At 39.8% G+C, this 20,928-nt stretch overlaps 1 protein-coding gene and 1 long non-coding RNA gene across 6 annotated transcripts in view; one reads left to right on the top strand and one right to left on the bottom strand.

The window, feature by feature from the left end:
• Positions 1-20,928, bottom strand: part of UNC5D (unc-5 netrin receptor D) — a 301,553-nt gene that overhangs the window by 136,359 nt on the left and 144,266 nt on the right. For all 4 annotated transcript variants that reach the window (XM_074981594.1, XM_074981597.1, XM_074981595.1 and 1 more), the window contains exon 2: positions 11,735-11,953. In XM_074981594.1, the coding sequence (XP_074837695.1) occupies positions 11,735-11,953 (219 nt within the window). The remainder of the gene's footprint in view (positions 1-11,734; positions 11,954-20,928) is intronic.
• LOC142004150 (uncharacterized) overlaps positions 1-20,928 on the top strand; it is a 233,621-nt gene that overhangs the window by 182,329 nt on the left and 30,364 nt on the right. The gene's annotated exons all lie outside the window — the stretch shown is intronic.

Genomic DNA, 20,928 nt, shown 5'->3' with positions numbered 1-20,928 from the left:
AAGAGCTGATATGGGACATCTGACTCAAGCATAAAGCTAAGGTTAGCCAAACCTCTTCTCTTTAATTAACTACTTCCATTTTTAATCAAGGCAAAGCTTTAATTACTATGACAATAATATATTACTGCTAATTGAATCCAAATAGTTGAGTAGGTCAGAATGCACAAGCCATAAGAATTATTTACTGGTTTTGAGCTTTGGAACAATGTAACATCTGCCTAACAAAACTTTTTTTTATGCCTTTGTTTTTAAATGTTTTTATTTATTTATTTGATTTGATCAGTTTATAAACTAAAAGTGCATCCCCTCCTGAAAATACAAGAGGCCAGTCAAGAATTGATTGAGTGTCCCACTGAAGGCCTGCCAATCACAACCTGCCCTACACTCCTAAGGAAAACGTGAGCTTTGCATAAGGCACTACTGTGTCTATCATTGCCAGTCTTATGTAGTCTTGAGAAGTGAGTTTAAGGTCTTGATGGAGAATTCCCTACCAGCTGACTTGCCTTTCTTGTATTGATGGGTTAAATAAACCAGCCACCATATTAAAGCACTGCCTTTTTTTTTTTTAAGTCATCACACACAATAGTGTTGATACCACTCAAACACCTTTTTTGATTTGGTGTTCTTCCACCAGCCCCTGTGGATGGTACAACTTCACTGAATTCATCTGCAGTCCTGCTTTACAACCCTCTCAGAGGCAAATTAACAGTAGGTAGCACAGTACCAATCTAGCCAACGTACATGTTAAAAGGAGGCTCAATTTGTTATGCCCACTTTTCAGTCTGCCCTTAGAGAGACCTTCATGGCTGAGCCATGACGTCTTGTATTTCCCAGAGCATAGTAATTATAATAGACATTAAATGCATAAACAATAGTATTCTAGAGCTGTGGGAATATTTTACTGAGGGAGCAAATAGCATAAATTATTTTAAGGCAAACAGGGATCTTCCATATTGGTATGTGAAGTAATGAAGAACTAGGTATACCAGACGTTGTAATGTGGACCATAAATTTTGCCCAGATAAAAATTCTAGCACTGGTTCTGTTTCATAAAATTCCAGATTGACAGAGCCAGATGGGTACCCAGAAGTACCTGCTACAAGACAGGCCTCGTAAGGAAAACAAGAGAACACCACTGACCATCACATATAGCCCCCACCTACAGCCTCTCCAATGCATCATCAGCAATCTGCAACCCATGCTGAACAATGACCTTTCACTCTCTCAGACCTTGGGAGGCAGGACTGTCCTCACCTACAGACAGCCTGCCAACCTTAAACAAATCCTCACCAGCCATATAGATCACAAAACAGTAACTCTAAGCCTGGACCCAAACCCTGCAACAAACCCTGCTGCCAACTCTGCTCACATATCTACACCAGTGATATCACCACAGGACCTAACATCAACCTTACCATCAGGGGCTCCTTTAACCTGCACATCTACTAATATAATATATGCCATCATGTGCCAGCAATGCCCCACTGCAATTTACATTGGCCAAACTGGACAGTGTCCACATAAAAGAATAAACGGACATAAATCAGACATCAGGAAGAGCAATGTACAGAAGCCTGTGGGAGAGCACTTCAATCTCCCTGGACACTCAGTAGCAGATTTAAGGGTGGTAGTCCTGAAACAAAGAAATTTCAAAAATCAAATGGAGAGAGAAATCTCTGAGCTGCAATTTATTTGCAAATTTGACTTCATTAAGCAAGGATTAAATGGAGACTGGGAGTGGTTGCACCTTACAAAAGGAGCTTCTCTGCCCTACGTGTTAACATCTCCCCATTAGACTGACAGTGGGCCATATCCCCCTGTCTTATCTGACCTGTTATTTCCTCTCTTCATACATACTACTGATAATGAGCCTTTTCCACCAGACTGAATAGACCTTGTCAGCTCTGCCCCCCATGTAATAGGACCCCACTCTTTAAATACCCCTCTGAAACCACCCCCCACTCATGCATATGATGAAGCAGGTCTTTGCCATGAAAGCTTATGCTCCAAAATAGCTGTTAGTCGAAAAGGTGCCACAGGACTTCTTGATGTTGATAAAATTCCCAGTAATTTCAGGGGGTGAATAATCCATGCTGATAATACATCAGAGAAAAGTTTACAGATATTTCCTCAAACTTGAACTAGTAACAGAAGTGTGGAGTATTAACAGGTTTGTTTCCAGCTTTTACAATATTACTAGAGGCTAATTTTCACTACCAAAAAGATGCAAAAAACTCAAAATGAAGTGAGATAGTGACCAAAGGAAGGATTGCTTAATCTACTATATATTTTACAACGTTTGTCTGTTTGACCAAGAATTCCTCCTATATGGTAAGAGCGAGGACCACCAAATTCATATATAGCTTACTCTTATCCTAACAAACTTTGTGGCTCAGCTCATTACCCAATAATTAAATTTGTTAGTCTTTAGGTTGCAACAGGATGGCTTGTTTTTTGTGGAGCTACAGGCTAATGCAGCAAACCCACAGAAACTACTCTCTTTCAGAACAGAGCACCACAGTCAGTTGCATCCATTCTAGTACTTTCCAAAGACATTTTAGGGGACCCAGATGTTTCCAATGTGGTTCAGGAAAGACATCCTCTCACCATCTCATGTGTTAGGCCCACACTGTCCACTAGAAAATGTTATTTCCCCTTCTCTGATTTGCGGCTATCCCTACCAGTGGATTTGTATTGACTTCTTTGAGAGTGTCTTTTTTTTCCCACTTCTACATAAGACTCAGAGGAAAAAATCAGGTTCCATGCATTTTTCCCTCCCTAGACAGATACAGATGTGGCTGTAAGCCACCTTTTTGACACCCACAGTAGGGCAATCTGGGGACAATGGAGAGATAATCCAAACCCAAGTTAAAAGGCATCACAAATAATTTGGAAGACAGCTGGCCATAAAAGCATTAATTTGAAAATGGAGCACATTCGCTTCTGCCATTTTTTTCTCTCTTCCCCTCTTCTGCCATCCTGAGATACTTATTTCCCCTTGGCTGGAAATGAATGGAAACTCAATCTCAAAATATTTCATTCCTGTGAAGTTTATAAAGCAGCAAGGAATTTCTAAACCCGAACTCCATAAACTGGCTGCCACTTAATCTCAGGCATCATTAACAGCTGGGTATTTCACTTCTGAAAGGCAGGGGGAAGTCAGTTTGTTCCTTCAGTAAACAGTAGAGATAAGGCCCACCAGGAATACTAGTGAGAGGAGGTCAAATCAGCCTTAAACACTGTAAAGCAAAACAAAATCTATGCTATTTTGCCAGCAACTGCTAGAGGACATTTTACTTTCTTTCACTTACTCTGTTTGCTTTGTCACACAACTCAACGGTGGCCAAACCTGCGACCTTTTATAAAGATGTCTCGTTAGTTCTACTAGTTACTCATATGCTTACTTGTCACAGAAAGAACACGGAAGTTTCTTGTTTTGTTGAAATATGCATGCTGATGTTGCAATTCTAAGCAAAGCTGTTTAGAAAGTTTCCCTATATTTTCTGTCATAATGAAAGCACAGAATGGGATTATGAACCAAACACAGAACAGGGAACTCTGCACTGCTATTAGATACTTCTCTTCTCTGTGGCAAAGAAACTGCAAGCACCATCTCAGTTGGAAGACCTCAGAGAAACGGAGATTTGTGAGGCCCACTATGTATGTAGGTTGACCTCTGGCAGCTGCTCCATTACAAGCTCCATTAATGGTAACCCTGAATCAAAGCAAGTTGCCAATGCAATTCTTAGCTGGACCGAGTGTAAACACCCATGAAATATTAAATGACTTTCCAATGAATATATCTGCCTAATGCTGCACATGATGATGCCATACCATCCACTGTGCTGCTTACTGAGGTAGACTCTTGCAGAACTGTTCAGAGGTGTTGCATAGACCCTGTAGTGCTACTGCAACCATCAACAGGCAGAACCAAACCTGGGACCTCCAACAGTTTAGTGAGCTACAACCCACAGATTGAGCTACAACCTAGCTGGCTATTAGCTAGCTGTAGAGGACACTCATTCTTTCTCTCTGTAAGTGCCTCTACATGAGACCGTGAACCATATCCAGTACACGTGTGGGTTAGGAGTAGGCATCCTTCGATCCCGAGGGATCATGGGTTTGCGCCCCAGTTGGACTGATCCGAGCAGCGTCTCCTGTGGCTGTGCAATCCAATCAAGGAGTGGCAGTCCTTTCCGCACTGTGAGCAGCAGTAGGCAGATGTCGCTCTGGTATCACAGGCACGGATCTTCCTGAGGGCTCTCCTGTCTTCCGCTTCCTTCACCAAGGTAGTTTCACACACAGCAAGAGCTTCCTTCACTCCCTGTTTCCACACATGCCTGTCTGAGGCAAGCGAATGCCAGGTGTTCACACTGATAAAGTGCGCGCTGAGGTCACACTTGCACATGTCCTTGTAGCACAATTTAGGTCACCCTTTCGGCCTCTTTCCAGACGCCAGTTCGCCAAAGAGTAGGCCCTTCATTATTGGGCCATCTGTCATGCATGAGACATGGCCCAGCCACCGCATGCACCTCTGTTTGAGAAGGGTGAACATGGGAGCGGTGCCTGCCCTCTCAAGCACTAAGCTATTGAGGACCTTGTCCCGCCATGAGATACCGAGTATGCGCCTAAAGCAGCGCATGTGGAACGTGTTGAGCCGCTGCTCTTGTTTTGAGCGCAAAGTCCATGTTTCACTGGCGTACAGCAGTGTGCTCAAAACACAGGCTGTGTATACCTGCACCTTGGTGTGTACAGTGAGCTTATTGTTAGCCCATACTCTCTTTATCAGCCTGGAGAATGTTGTGGTGGCTTTTCCAATGCACTTGTTGATCTCGCTATCAAGTGACAAGCTGTCCGAGATCATCGAGCCTAAGTACGCGAACTCATGAACGACTTCCAGTTCGTAGTCTAGCACATTGATAGATGGCTCGTTACCCACGTTTTGGCCCATCACCTGGGTCGTCTTTAAGCTGATTGTGAGGCCAAATTCCACACATGCATCCACAAAGCAAGTTATGAGTGACTGCAGTTCCCGACCATCTTATACCAATTCTCCTTCTAATTTTAATAATACAGGTTGAACCTCTCTAATCTGGCACACTCTGGTCTATCAAAATCTGGAGTCCAACATGATTTTAGTTAGCCGGATGTCTACTTATCATGGATGTGGCCATGTTTCCGATGGTCCCATAAAGTTTGTTTCCAGCCACCAATCCTAGTTCTCAGTGCTCTGTGTTGTTATTTAGCTCTAATTTACCCCTAAATGTCTTCTAAGAGCCCAGTCAGCAGTGGAAGTGTTGGTAATGTTCTAGAAAATATTGACTTCTCCTGGCCTGGCAAATTCTCTGGTTTGGTACCAGTAAAGTCCCACAGGTGCCAGACTAGAAAAGTTCAACCTGTAAGGGCCCAGACGTGACTCCTCATTATTACTATAAAATTTTGAGTCATCATCATTCTAGATTTAGCCAACTATGGCTTTAGTTTTGGCAAGTACTCTATCTCCAACCTAACTTTTCCCAATACATGATTTAATCAAGGCAGACATATGATTCTAAATTTTCCAAAACTTCCATGATCCATGTTTGAGTGCTTAAATAGACACTACAAGCAGACACTATATTAAGTAGACATACATTTTCCTGGTTTTCACATGGCAGGTGCTCAGCATTTCTTGGGGGGAAAAAAATCAAATCCCTTTTAGCTGTCCCAAGCAAGGCAGCCAATTGGGAATAACTTAAAAAATACCTTTTCCTTCAGCAAAGCACTGTCATATTTACAACTATTTTGGAAAAACGCAGGCAAAGTAGTCCTACCTGAGGCAGGAGGAATGTGCTACAGTTCTTCATCACTGTGGTTCACCCAATATTATCAGGATGGTCTAGCCACCCATCTCCTACATCTTAAGAGATACCAACAAAATTTTTCATAGACAACATCATAGGCTGAGCCCCAAACCCATGCAAACAAAAGATAGCATGCCATCAATATGAACAGAATTGTACCTGAATAATTCTAATAAGCACAAAAAGTTCAACCCTTTAAATTATTGTGCAAATTGCAACCATCATCTTTTGTTATACAGTACAGCCTTACAGAATATAAAATTATGATTGTGGTACTGATATGCTAATAAGCTTTCTGTGCTGTTGGATGGTTTAGTTGTTGATAAACTAATGCTGGCAGCAGATGAATAATTGCTCTGTATGTACTAAACATAACACAGCAGTATAGAACTTCATCATTTGTCAGCTTTACTTGTTTAAATGAGAAAAGCGCTGACAGCAGTTATTGCTGCAATCCTTTTATTTATCAGACAAGAAAATTCTAGTTACACTTCTCAGGTCCGATCCTGTTGGGAACCCAAAAGATTAAGTATTCTAAAACTAATTTGAGTTCCACTCTGGAATGTTCAAGCAAAATACAAATTGGAGAAAGAACGTATGCCTTAATTTAATAGTTTATTACAGAAGCAGCTAGAGGCTCCAATGAAGGCTACCTCTGACACCAGGAGCTAGGGTTGTAATTTCCCTGCTTGTGTCCACGTATTCATCCAGCTAGCATGAGTATAATTACACTGGTGGCAGCATACAAAGTTCCACTGGATATTTACTTGGCTTGGTTCAGACATGCCTCCACTAACACTACAATGCTGCTGTTCATATTCATACTAATTCAATCAAAGTCTGCACAAGTATGAATACATGAGTGGGGTAATCCCATTCTTCGCTCATAGTGTAGACAGGGCCTAAAACTGGATCTTTATGGTGGTATCCATTGCTTGTAAAAGTAGTACATGCCCATTCTCATAAATAAACAAAACAGAGTTTGGGGGGCTCTAAAGGAAGTTTGACAGTCTACAGGCTACAAATCAGGAACCGAAAAAAGAGACAGATGATATTTTACCAGGAGCTTGTCAGCGATGATATGAATTGCCCAAGGTCATACAAGGAGACAATCACAGCTGAGACTAGAACTCAAATACTCCTGAATCCCAGTCCATTGCCTTAACCAAAAGATCACCCTTCCTTCATACAACAGATTGAACCTCTAATCTGGTACACTCTCATCTGGCAAACTGAGTAATCTGGCATGATTTTAGTTAGCTGAAAGACCACTTTTCATGGGTGTAGCCAAGTTTCCTGTGGTCCCATAATGTTTGTTTACAGCCACCAGTCCTGACTCTCCATGTTCTGGGTTATTATTAGCTATAATTTACTTCTAAACAACTCCTAAGAGTCCATTAAGCAGTGGAAGTGGTGCTAATACTGCTAGACAATACCGACCTCCTGTCACCCAGGAAATTCTCTTGTCCAGAACCAGTCAGTTCCTGAGGGTGCTGGACAGCAGAGGTTTCACATGTAGTTCTACTCTTCAAATTAAACAGAAAGACTGTACTCTTATACCCTATTATTTCTACTTTATAGTACCAAAATCTGGGAAATTTGATTGAATATTCTTTGCACATCCAAAGTAAGCCCAATACACAGGTACCATCAGCTGTCTCTCCTACCTTTTTATCCAAGTGTAATAATGAATTGTAGATAAAACCCATAAGTAACACTGTGCCTTTGCGAACACTACCAAGTGCTTTTTGGATACACCTAGTTAGGTGCTGCTGGGAGGAATCTATAGAGATGCATTCCTTGTTTTATGGCACCTTATAGAATCACAGATATTTTGGAGCATAAGCTTTCATGGGCAAAGATGCATCTGATGAAGTGGGTCTTTGCCCACGAAAGCTTATGCTCCAAAATATCTGTTAGTCTATAAGGTGCCACATGACTTCTTGTTTTGGAAGATACAGACTAACTCAGCTACCTCTCTGATTCCTTGTTTTGTTATTCAATTTCTACCATTTAGAGTTTTGAGAGGTATTCCCTCCACCCCCGTGCTTTTAGTCATTGTCCTTCTGTTTATCCCATCAACAATTTTCATACTTGCTGGCATTGGGAAGTTGGGGGGAGAGGGGGAAAGACCCGCATCCATTTCATGTGACCTGCTTTCACAAGTTCTAGAGAACTCTGAATGATGAGGTTGCACTGCAGACAAATACCACTCTCTAAGGATAGGTCTATGCAGCAAATTTATTTAGAAATAACAGCCGTCATTTCAAAATAGCTATCCTAGTGTCTACACAACTCAACCATTATTTTGAAATAATTTCAAAATAGTGGCTGGCTTATTTCAAACTTGGTAAACCTCAGTGCACAAGGAATAGTGCCTATTTCAAAATAGAGGCTGTTAAGACAGGGAATGGAAGCTATTTCTAAATAAGCCATAGTGCATCCAATGGCTCCATTTCAAAATAAGTTGTGTGCTATTTTGAAATGCATTTTGTGTGTAGCTGCTTTATTTCAAAATAAGCTATTTTGAAATGGCTTATTTCAAAATAAGGCTGCTGCGTAGACATACCCTAAAACTGAAGCCTGCCCAGTACCCAAAATGCCATGTTAGCCAGTCTGTAACTGTCTTGTTAGTGCCTAAATCGTTGTGGGTGACTGAGGGCAGGTCTACGCTACACAGGAAAGTCGAATTAAGCTAAGCAATTCCACCTATGTTAATTACGTAGCTAGAGTCGACATACCTTAATTCAGGCTTCAGCGCCATCTCCACTAAGGGAGGTGGATGGAGCCTGCATTCCTGCTGACTTCCCTTAATCCTAACATGGGAGAGGGCAGAACAGGAATATCACAGTTGACAGGGGCACCCGGTAAGTTCATTTTAGCATGTTCCCCACTAGGTGTGCTAAATCAAATTGTGGAAGATCTACCATGGCAAGAATGATCTTCCCTTTAGTTAAGATGCACCATCAGATAAAAACTAAGACAAATCGCTGTGGCAGCCATTATCCTACTCAGGTTCAAATATCAGGAATTGGAGCAAGCAATCATATTCACATCCGTCACCCTCTTTCAGAGATGTGGCATTTTCACCACAGATGCTGAGAAGGGAACACTCTGTGGGAACAAAGGTTAATGACTATAAAATGCATCAGAACCAGTGGACCACAAAAGAAGAATGAAAGTCACTTCCTATCATGGATAATTTAGATAAAGAAATACAGCTCTATGCCTTGTGTGGTGCTTTAAAATTAAAAACAAACAAACAAAAAACACTCAGATTAAAAAGAGTTCACAACCCTACCGCTTGATACGACAACTAACTCAATTTCCTAAAGGCACATCTATACTTTCCAGAAGATTCATTCAAGGCTTGTCTACACTTGCCCCCAGCTTCGAAGGGGGCATGTTAATCAGGGTGATGGGAGATTAATAATGAAGTGCTGCGGTGAATATGCAGCACTTCATTAGGCTAATTCTCCCCCGCAGCAACTTCGAACTGTCGGCATGCATGTAGCCATTGTAGAGACACACCTGGGCAATTACTACCCAGTGTTCACCCATAGATACTTTTCTAATACACATGCCCCCAATATCTCAGAAGTATTGTTCCTGAAATTATTAGCATCTTCCTTTTTAGCCTTTGAACTGGAGATTCCGCTGGTACCGTTTTCTGCTGCAGGTATAAAATGTTAATTCTCAGAACAAAGAGACACAGATGGAAATCCACTCAGGTCAGTTGCCTTGTGACAGACAGCAACGTACAGAGCAGGAGTAAAATTCTGAAAGTCAATAGGAGGTCTGTGCTTTTGGAAAGTTTACAGTAGGTTCTGAAAATGGTAATAAACAAGTAGCTGAAAAAGTTGTGCCAAGTTTATCCTTCCATTTATGACTGCTGATTTATCAATTAATTTCTCCTCACCCTTCCCTGCCACTAAGTAAGTGATTCAGAACAAGATATAAGTATGTAAAAAGACAAAAAATACACCATAAGCTATTTTGGAACTTTTAATTTTTCATTTGTCTCAAAATTTTCATTTATGGTTGTGACTGTGTATGCAGCCTTCACTCACATTTCGTGTGACCTATCAGAGGCTTGTTCATGATCACAATGGTGGATTTCACAATTCACTGAGCTGTCCTCTACAAACAGGATTCTGACCACAATCATGTTCAGATGGCAACATTTTTTGATCTGTTCTAATGAAAACTGCATTCAAATTTGTGACCTTCAGCTTCTATATCTCACTCGTAATTACCTGAGCCAATATGTTGAAAAATTTCAATGTTACCTGTGCAATTTTTTTTAAATAGGTTGCTCTATCTTGATCAATTTTGTTATTAGTCAAAGACTTAGGAAACGTAATTGCAATGTGGACAAGACAGATTTTCATTAACCATTTGGAACAAAAACATTTAGGAATGACATTTCTTCTATACTGATTCAGAACTGCCTTTGGAAGTAAAGGTTATGCCTATTAAATGCTTTTCAAAAAGGTAACTATATAGATTAAAATTCATCCTAAATAGCATTTACCAAAAGCCTTTAATCTGTAATCTCATAAGGATTTGTACCCTACACATGAATGCCTTACAGCATCAGTTCATGAGCCTAAGAAACTTCTATATAATGGCATTTCTCCCCCGCCCCCAAAAGGAATGTATCGTACCGTCAGAGAGAATGTTATATCTGCTCCGCTTTTTTCATGACACGGAGTTGCCTAGCAATTTTTGAATTTACTAGGAGGAAGGTAACAAAGAAAACAGAATTCTGACACTACAAGAGGGTGACGCTTTAAATTGGTTTGCAATACTTATTGAGACGTCTCAAAATGAGAGAAGCTATATGATGGGCTAGGAACATGATAGAATCTGTTGCTCATTTTTCAGCACCTCTTCTTTCTTTTCACTTTCTATTTTCAGATACACATTTCTACAAGATGCAGTTCTCCCACTTAACTTCATTAGCTATCAAATATCACAAAGAGGGGTAAACAAAAAAAAAAGAAAGCAGTAAAGCCCTACAGTTGAATAATACTATCACAGCCTTCCAAGCTCATAGATGAAGGTTAGGAACAGGGGGTTCTGTAAACATGCTGTCTGCCTCCACCTGTGGCTCATGCAACAAATATATTAACTGCAATACCAGGGACTTTTGCTCCCTCCAAACCTATCAGTCACTCTCTTCTGGGGCCTGATCCTCCTCTCGTTGATATCAATGGCATGAACAGCAGCAAGACTGAGCCTCTAAGCTCCTTTTTAAAACACGGACTGTATTAAACTTCATTCCATGTTACACTTAGCACTTCCTGTATCCCCGTTCCGCTTCCCTCTCCCCGTTTCCCTTCTTGCTGTATCTCTTCAGACACAATAGTTAATGAAAGCTATGCATTTCCAAGCTCATCAGGCCTGCTGACAGCAAATCTGTGGCCTACAGCAGAACAGTCAATGCACCTCCATGTGCGGACCCAGTCCATCTGAAATCTTCAAGGTGCTGCGTCTGTGCTGGCTGGTGCACAGCATGCTGTGAGCTGTGCTGCTGGACACAATCTTCTGACAGGGCTTCCACATGCCTACCCAGCTGCATTTGCCACCGCTGACACCACTCCGTGTGTGTCCAGAAGCCCTGTGGCCTGCTCAGGCAATGTCCGCTCCAACCCTTTCCCACAGTCAACAGGCCTGATTCCTGCACTTTACCTTTTTTTTTTTTTTTTTTTTAAAAGGACGGCTGCCCTTAACTTTCTGAAGCAGATGCCCTTATGCCCTTTATTCTTCCCCTCTGGAGTCTGCTCGCTCTCTGTGAATCTTATTTCTCCCCCACTTCTTTTTGTGTTTTTCCAGTAAGAAACATCGTCTGAGATAGTTTCCCAAGAACACATTGGTCTGATTCTTACCTGTGGCTTCATCCAGGCTTTCCTCAGAGACGTGTTCATTTTGGTGGACCCATTCCCCATTGCACTTGAAGAAAATCTGCATCGCTGGCATGGCTTTGCATCGCAAGGCAATGGGGTTGCTTTTAATGATGTAGGCATCATCTGGTTCCTGCATAAAATGAGGTAATGTTCCAGGAGCGGATGGGATAGACTCAGGAAGGGCTTCACTGTTGTCATTTCCTGACAGGAGAGAAGAGAGTAAATTTTACATTTTGGAGCTGATAAGAGGTAACAGTGACCTACATGTTAGCCTATAATTCAACAGGAATTTTACATATTGGAACCAATAAGAGATAGCAATTGAGTCCCTAATTTAATAGGAATGCTTCTGTAGATCCCTGAAAATCCACAGAAAAATCCGCAGATCTATATTCACGGGTATCTCCATCTGCGGATGTGGACATCTGGTGACCATTTTTGCAGATACAGACACCAATTTTGTATCTGCACTGGGCTCAATGCTTCTGATTGGGGTTCCATTCACACATTCTTTTGGATCATTTTTGCAATGTCATTTTGCTGGCTAAATAATATCTGGAATATTATCATCTAGGTATATTGCACCTAGATAATAGCACATGTGGTATCATGATCCGAACTACAGTAAGCACCCCAAAGTGGCAGGCGTTGTACAGACCAATAGTAAGAAAGAGCTCCTTGCCCAAAGAACTTGCCAGCTCATCAAAGTCAAGGCACACTAAGGAAGCAGTATTATCCCTAATTTCACAGGTGAGGAACCAAAGCACAGAGAAAATGAGTTACTCAAGATAAAGCAGGAAGTCTGTGGAAGTACTCACAATTTAACCCTGATTTCCTGAGTCTCAAGCCCAGTCTCAAACACTACATTTAATTTTCCTTTGACAGCTGATGCAGATTTAACAGGGATCCGCATGTTAATCACAGAGAAGTTTATTGCTATGGCCAGATCTATTTTAGCATCCTGTCAGTGGAATAAACAGTCACCTCTAACAGCATTTGAAGAAATACTCTGAGGCTGATTCCACTTATTGTTGTCTTTTTATAGATAGCCAAAGAAGAAAGAGAAAGGTCTCTCCTAGCAGCTTTCATACAGCCAGAACCTGCAAAAGGCTGAACTTCTTCACATGAGTACTGTGCACCCTCTGCTCTGGCTACAGTCAGTAAAACCTGAGGATGCTCAGCTTCTTGTGGAACCACGCCATTTAACCTGTGTGCTCCCACACTTAATCAACCAGACACTCAAAACTGTCAAGGGCAAAAGAGAAGTATTGCAATACAAGGCTATTATTTGTTACACTTCTTCAATTGAGGCAAATCCAGCTCTCACTAGAATCAATGGTAAAACCCCCATTGATGTCAGTGGGAGGGGGATTTGGTCCGTATATATTTAATTCAGTGGCTTGGCATCTTTATGAGGGACCTCACAATAGGACTAACAACAACAACAAAAAAACCAGAAGGGACTGATTTATTACAAAGATTAAACAAGGACTGAATATGTAGAGCATGGCCAATTGATAACAGAAGACAGAATCCATAGACAGATAAAGAGACCACACTGTGAAAGGGAAAGGAACAGCTGATGGCAGTGTACGTGATTTAACTAAGAATAACGAGATGAAATTAGATGAAAGGTAAACGACGATGAAAGGTAAACGACAATGAAATAGCATGACTTTTTTTTAAAAAGACAGATCTATAATATTATTGAATAGCAAGAATAAAGTGGTTAGTTCTAATAATAATATATATATATCATCATTTTTCATCTGTGTGCATATATATAAACACCATTTTTCACCATGTGCTCACACCTGCACACAACACATGCAGGATAAATGTTATTTAACAGCCCTGAATTTGTATTATTTCCCGCATGCCCATGATGATATGTTGAGAATTATAATGGCATATATTGTATGTTTATACTATATAACATTTTATAATTATGAATATATTAATATAGTACATAGAAACAAACAATACTACTTTATTTAAATATAAGTAAAGAAATTTTACACACACACACACACACACACACACACACACAAGATGTTTTTATACTACAGATGCTGCATAAAAACATCTTGATCAGATAAATAGTTTTTAGAAGGGTTGAGAAGCTCTTTGGCATGTTTTAAATTACATTCACAAGCATTTCATAAAATAGATCATAATTCTTAGCATTTTATTACTGACCATTTTTGTCAATTTCCAAGATATCAATCTTAATAAATACCATGTCCCTGCAGGTTTTGCTGCAGCCAAGCAATCGAAGAAATAACAAAAAGGCATACGATTTGCTAGGGCATTAAACCTTGATCAATGTCTTGAATACCTTACAAAACAGCATACCCTTGCTTATTCTCAAATAATCTACAGGTTGAACCTCTCTAATCCTGAGCAAACTATAAGGGAGTGCGGGGAGATGGATGTTCATTTATTATGGGTGTGGCCAAGCTTCCCATAGTCCCATAAAGTTTGTTTACAGCCACCAGTCCTGGCTTTCAGTGTTCTGTGCTGTTATTTAGCTCTAATTTAGCCCTACATGTCTTTTAAGAGCCCACGGTAACCAGTAGAAGTGTTGGAAATGCTGCTAGCCAACACGGACCTCCATGGTCTGGCAAATTCTCTGGTTCAGAACCAATCAGGTCCCCAGGCTGCCTATCTAGAGAGACTGAAACTGTATTAGACAATGAACATATGGGGGGGAAAAACACACAAAAAATTCATTAATTATTCACATATAGAGTTAGTCCAATAATTACAACACTCTGGATGGACTTCAGTAGGTTACACTGTCTTGCCTTAATTTTGATTAATTTGGATTTATCTATGCAGAGATGTTGTGTGCAGTAATCTGGGGTATAAATCTATAGCACAATAGCCTGGTACATGCTAATTTGTTGTGTGTGGAACCAGATTCATAATGCACTCTGACCTATCACTGAAAGAGAAACAACAGGAGGTCAAAGCACACCATGGAACTTGTAGTGTACTGAGCAGGTTCCACTCAGTGACGTAGCGCACTATGGATTCACAGCTTGCTTTGTCCACACTGAGAATTAACATACAACAAACTCTTAGGCTTTGTCTACGCTAGAGGGTTTTGTCAACAAAACTCAGATCATCTACACACAAAATACATTTTGTTGACAAACTGTCGACAAAAAAAGCCATGTAGATACTTCAGGGGGCCTTTTGTTGACAGAGAGGGTGAAAAAATCTATTTTCATGTGCAGACTTGATCTGTGGACAGACGTTTTGTCGGAACATCTCTTCCGACAGTAACTTCTGTAGACTCATGCTTCTAGTGTACATGTACCCACTGTGAGTTTGTCATTTGGGGGAAAGTGCTGAAAAGGTGAAAATTTGGCCCTACTGATATTAGTGGAGGACATAATTTTTCCAGAATCTCTCAACACTTGGTTGCTTGCTACCAATGAAAACTTGGCTAAAATGATAGCTGATTCCCCACAGAGGCAAGACCATGGGCATTTTTTCTCCTTGTTGCCCATGAAGATCTTGTGTTACTAACAGCTGCATTTTTTGACATACATAAAATGTATCATGTCAAATTACAATGCTGGTCTCTTCTTGATATTGCTACCAGTCTGCCCTCCACCCCATCCCACCAGTAGCTCAATTGTATGTACATATGAATATCCACGATGAGTCAGACCAATAGATCATCTAGTGCAGTATCATGTTTCTGTCAGTGGTCAGAATCCCACATGGTCTTGTTCCAGCTTCTGGGATATACAGAGCACAAAGTTTCTTCCTTATCTGTTTTGGCTAATACCCATTGATTGACCTATGCTCCCATAAACTTAGTTCATTCCTTTTGGAACTTAGTTATACTTTTGGCCATCACAAAATCCCTTGACAGTGAGCTCCACAGGTAAATTATGCAACTGGATGAAATCATACTTTCCTGTTAGTTTTAATCTTTTCATTGGGTGAGCTCTGGTTCATGTGTTATGTGACTGGGTAAATAATGCTTCCTCATCCACTTTCTCCACACCATTCATGATTTTATAGACCTCTATCATACCTCCCTCAGTTGTCTTCTCCAAGTCTCTAAACTCTCCTGTTCCATACTCCTAACGGCATTTCCTCCACCCCGCCCCACTTATTTTCCAATTCTAATGTATCTTTTTTTAAAATGTGGTAACTAGTGCTGGATGCAGTATTCCAGGTTTGGGTATACAATGGATTTACAGAGTGGCATTATGATTTTTTCTGCCTTATTACCTGGTCCTTTCCTAATATTTTCTAATTTTTTAAACTACTATTGTGCATTGAACAGATGTTTCCAGAGACCTATCCACAATGTCATCAATATTTCTTGGTAATGGCTAATTTAGACCTAGTTATTTTGTACATATAGTTAGGATCATGTTTTCCAGTATGCATTACTTAATTTATCAGCACTTAATTTTGCCATCCAATTTCCTGCCCAGTCACTCAGTTTTTTCAAATCCTTTTGGAACTCTTTGCAGTCAGATTTCTACTTAACTATCTCAAGTAATTTAGTGTCACCCCCCCAAAATTTGTGACTTCTTTACCACTTCTTCCAAATTATTTATGAATATGTTGAACAGCACTGGTCCCTGTAGAGAACACTGGGGGACTCCAGTATTTACTGCTTTCCCCTGTGAAACTAACCCTTTTCTCCTGTCCTTTATTTCCTAACTTTTAAACAAGTTACTGTCCCATGAGAGGACCTTACCTCTCATCCCGTGACTCTTTACTTTGCTTATGCCCCTTCCATGATGGACCTTGCCATATTTTTCCCACTGAATCAGCACTGTGCACATATTTGCTGACCCACTCATTAAATTTGAAAAGACTGGTGAGGCATGGTTTCCCTTTACAGATATCATGTTGGTTCTTCTACAAAGCACTGTGTTCATGTGTGTGTCAAAAGGCCTAGTCTTTATTATAATTTTAACCAATTGGCCTAGTACTGAAAGCCTATAATAGTCAGGATCATCTCTTAAATCACACTAGCTATATACCAGTCATCATTTAAACACTGACTGTGCCAGCTTCATTAGAATAATTTTTTCATTTGTGGTGCACAAAGATAACCCCCTAAAGAAATTCATATATGCCAATTCAAGCCAAGATGAGTCCTTCCATCAATTTAAATCAGATTTAGATTACTAGTCAATGGAAAGTCAAGATGACACTTCCCAATGACTGTAATACAATGCTAGTATGAATCAATAAGATGAATCATCTTGCCTTGAATTGGCATTAGACTGCATATCCTTAAAAGGAGGATGAAACATATTATACTGAGAAGGTAACAATCCTGTATAACCTTCCCCAAACCACTTAAAGATTTCAGAATATTTTCTTACACTGTAGCAGATTGAAATAATTATCGCAACACAGTTTATAGTCTAGGATCTCATGCTGCAAATCTGCACCCAACAAATACAATCCCACTGACTTAACTGAAGAAGGATTTTAATTCTCTTTAGTGTATGGAAGCAGGACATCTTATTACCTAACAGTAGGAATGGTAGGGCTGGAAACCAATCTGTGTTTTTGATGTAACCCCATTTCAAAGAAAGCTATGAAGGAATTTTATTCCTTGTATTTTGTTTCCGGAAATGTTACTCCAACTAGACGAGGCCTGTAGTCATGCCCATTTGAAAGTTTGAATTGTGTGAAACATTTAATGTGATTTATGATACATAGGACTTTCTTTGTGGTCCCCACCACCAATAAAAGACAAAAAATCTGCCATACTCCTGACCTGAATTAAAGTAGAAATATTTTATATCATATTAGCGTGGCCCTTTCTCTCACCCCCATCCCCAGCTCTTCACTCTCTAACCCTAATTAAAGTGACATTTCTAAGCACACACAGTGCAAAATTTTTGTTGAATATAGGAAATTTCCTGGTGACAGCTCCCAGAGACTGGAACAGGTACAGCAACATGCTGAACAAGTGCTCCTGTCACCTCCAACATGTAATTTAGCAATAATTTTGGGATGTGTGGTCTTCCTGATGTGCATTTTTCGCACTTCCTGATGCTAAAAGGAACTTACTTCAAGGACTGAGAAATCCAGTTCTTTTTTCACCCTCAAAGTCCATGTCCTTTCCTATTATTTTCTTATCATGACTATCATCCTTATATCTTTTCATTCTTTTACCACCACCCCTAAACACTCCTCTTTATTGCTCTCCCCCCACTCCACACACCCCGCATCTTTAATTCTTAGCATACCCCTTTTGCATCTTGGCTTGTAATGCTGTATTGTCTCCAAACTAGCACACACATTTTAAATGTTGTGTGTGTCTATAGTGAGAGGAACTTAGGCACGGATTGTCAAAAAAAAAAAATCTCCAAGCACTTTAGAAAACGTTAAGAACCACAGATCAAGGCTCATATTGCAGGCTGTAGAGGAGACTCATTCTTTCTCATTGTAAGTGGTCTATGTGCCACTACATGGGACAGTTAACCACACCCAGTATATATGTGGGTTACGTGTATGGATGTGTATCTTAGTAGCTCTCAATGACCTAGTACATTAATAATGAATGAGCATATAGGAAGAGACAATCTAAGACCAAGATTCTGCGTATCTCAGTTACCTTGTAGGAAAAGGACCCAAGAAATGAATCAGCTTTAACAGATTATTCCTTGTGCCATGTGTAATATAAATACACATGCACATGCATATACTGCAAGAAAAATAAAACGATTTTCTGGCTGTTGTCTCCAGAGCAGCTTTTGGCCAAAACAAAACCTCTTCTAAATTTTATTCATTTATTTAATTTCCTCCTCTTTCTTCTGCCTGCAACATTGTTTTTGTGCATCGACTTGTTTTCAAATTCATCTGAATCCTGCTGGAAGTTCTGAAGGGGTTTGCTTTCAAATTATTATTGCTTTTCATTTATAACTGTCAGTTTTCAAGATTAAGACCATTCATAGTTTCAGAAAAATGGTTGTTTTAATGCAACTGTGAATGACAGAAGACCAAACAATCAAACACAATTCTTGTATTTTTCATTCTTGGAAAATTACCTTTCAGGAAGTGCTTTGTGTTTTATGTTCTGCACACTAATACAATGGGGACTTTAAATCTTTTCATGACAATAATAGAAACAAAAAAAGTTAGGAACAAACACTAAATTCTTTATGGAACAAATATGCTGCTGTTAGTTGTCAGGTCATGTTTTAAAACCTTGATAGCAGCATCAGCAGAGGTAAATCTGTTAAAATTTAAAATCTTAAGAAGACATAACTTAAAGGTTATGCTGAAAGCTTGAGTGAGCCATTTTTAAATAGGAAGCAAAGTCTGAGTACGGTGATTTTTTTATTTTGCAAATTAAAGAAGCTGTGTTGTTTTAAAATGAAACGTTAGGAACTGCAGGAGGGGTAAGGGAAGATAAGGTAGAGAACCCTCAAACCAAGGGAAAATTCTTAAACTGAAACGAACATGTTAACCTCATAATAGTCCAAGCTAGATATCTATTTGAAAACTCAATTCTGCGTTTGGCAGAGTTCTGGAATAAGATGCAGTGTTTTTTTTCTATTTATACAATCCTACAAAATCAAGTCCTGTATTGTTGCAGTGAATATGCTTAGGAAACTGCCTATGAGATACCAATGAAATGCCTTTGTTCATTGTAGCAAACAAATAGAAGTCATACAGAAAAAAAAAATGGAGCACTGAATGTGTTTCCCAGAGAAAATAGCAGGTGGATATTGTTGATACTGTAAGCAGCAAAGCTTTTTCTGCATTCATAGTGATGTATCTAAGCAACACACAGAGTTATGTAGGCTCACCATGAAGTGTAATCATTGTAAATCTTCTAGATTTTCTACCTACTCTGCCTCCAGAGGAGACAAAACCCATCCTCTCATCTTTCTTTCCTGTGAAAAAGCTGAGCAAAAGGGAAGAGTCCTGTGTCTTGTCCTGAAAGCAAATGCAGTATGTGGTTATTCTAATCTCTACTTGGAAGGAACTCCAAAGCCATGCAGAAAATTCCACACTATATATATATTGCCCTTGTTGTTGACAAATCCAGATAATAGAATGCCAGTTAGAGGCTGTGGAGTAATCTGGGTTTAGTCAATAAGTAGCTTTAATGCTAAGGCCCAAAATCTTACTTTCAGACCCACTATTCAATGTATTAACCAATGTTCTATCTGGGGTAATTCTGATTACCTTTTATATGCAGTCTATTGTTGACTTCTGTCTTGATTACATGTATTATGTACACATTGCATCCCTAGGTTTTATTCCTTATATTTCCATCTCTATTGCCCTCTTCTGCATTTGTGCTCCCCATTACCTTCCCTGTCTTTAGGTGTGTGTGTGTCATCCATGATCTTCTCATTTCAGTCCTCTGTTCCTAACACAATCTATCCCCTCCTCCCTGCTTCCAAGGAACTAAATTTTTCTACCTCTCTCTTAGGATCCCTTCAGATGCCAGAAAATCCAATGGCTTCACCACTTCATTTGTCCAATATTCTTTTCCAATAATCTGGTCTTCCTCCTCTCCATTTATTACATCCTTCCCTGAGATCGATCATATGTTGATCGTTAGTTCCAGATTCTAGGTTTTCTTCTGTTAACTATTATTCACGCCTCACTGGACAATGCCTGGCTTTACTTTGCTTCTTTTGACACTACTTGTTCCTTACAGTCCGTCTTTCACCCACGTATGTACCAACACTTGCTGCAAAACTGCAGGCACCAGCTGCCTTCTACTCAATTTCTGTGGTAAGATGAAGGAAAATAGAACAGAAAGGGTGGAGGAAAAAAACAGGATTGAAAAGATTCATAGCATATAGAATATGTAAATTTGTCATGCAAGAATGGTCTTAGTAATAAAACCAGAATAATTATTCAGTCAGAAGAGCAACTAGAGTGGGATTTGTCTACATGCTCTTAATCAGGCAACCCTACCCTCTATGCAATGATGTGGTTTTCTTGGAAGTCACTCAAGAAATTGACGGGAGTATGAAGTTTTGATGCCCATATGACATCCTTTAATACCTTGGTTATTTCTTCTAATACATGGATTTACTAGAGCCTACAGGGACATGGTATTTAGTAAAGATTGACAATACAGAAAAGAGCAAGAGTGGTCAGCAACAGAACATGCATGCTGATGTGTTTCATGGCATATTTTTAAAACCATCTGA

This window comes from Carettochelys insculpta, chromosome 31, assembly GCF_033958435.1.
Source record: "Carettochelys insculpta isolate YL-2023 chromosome 31, ASM3395843v1, whole genome shotgun sequence".
Classification (NCBI taxonomy): Eukaryota; Metazoa; Chordata; order Testudines; family Carettochelyidae; genus Carettochelys; species Carettochelys insculpta.
This window is presented reverse-complemented; position numbering and strand designations above follow the sequence as displayed.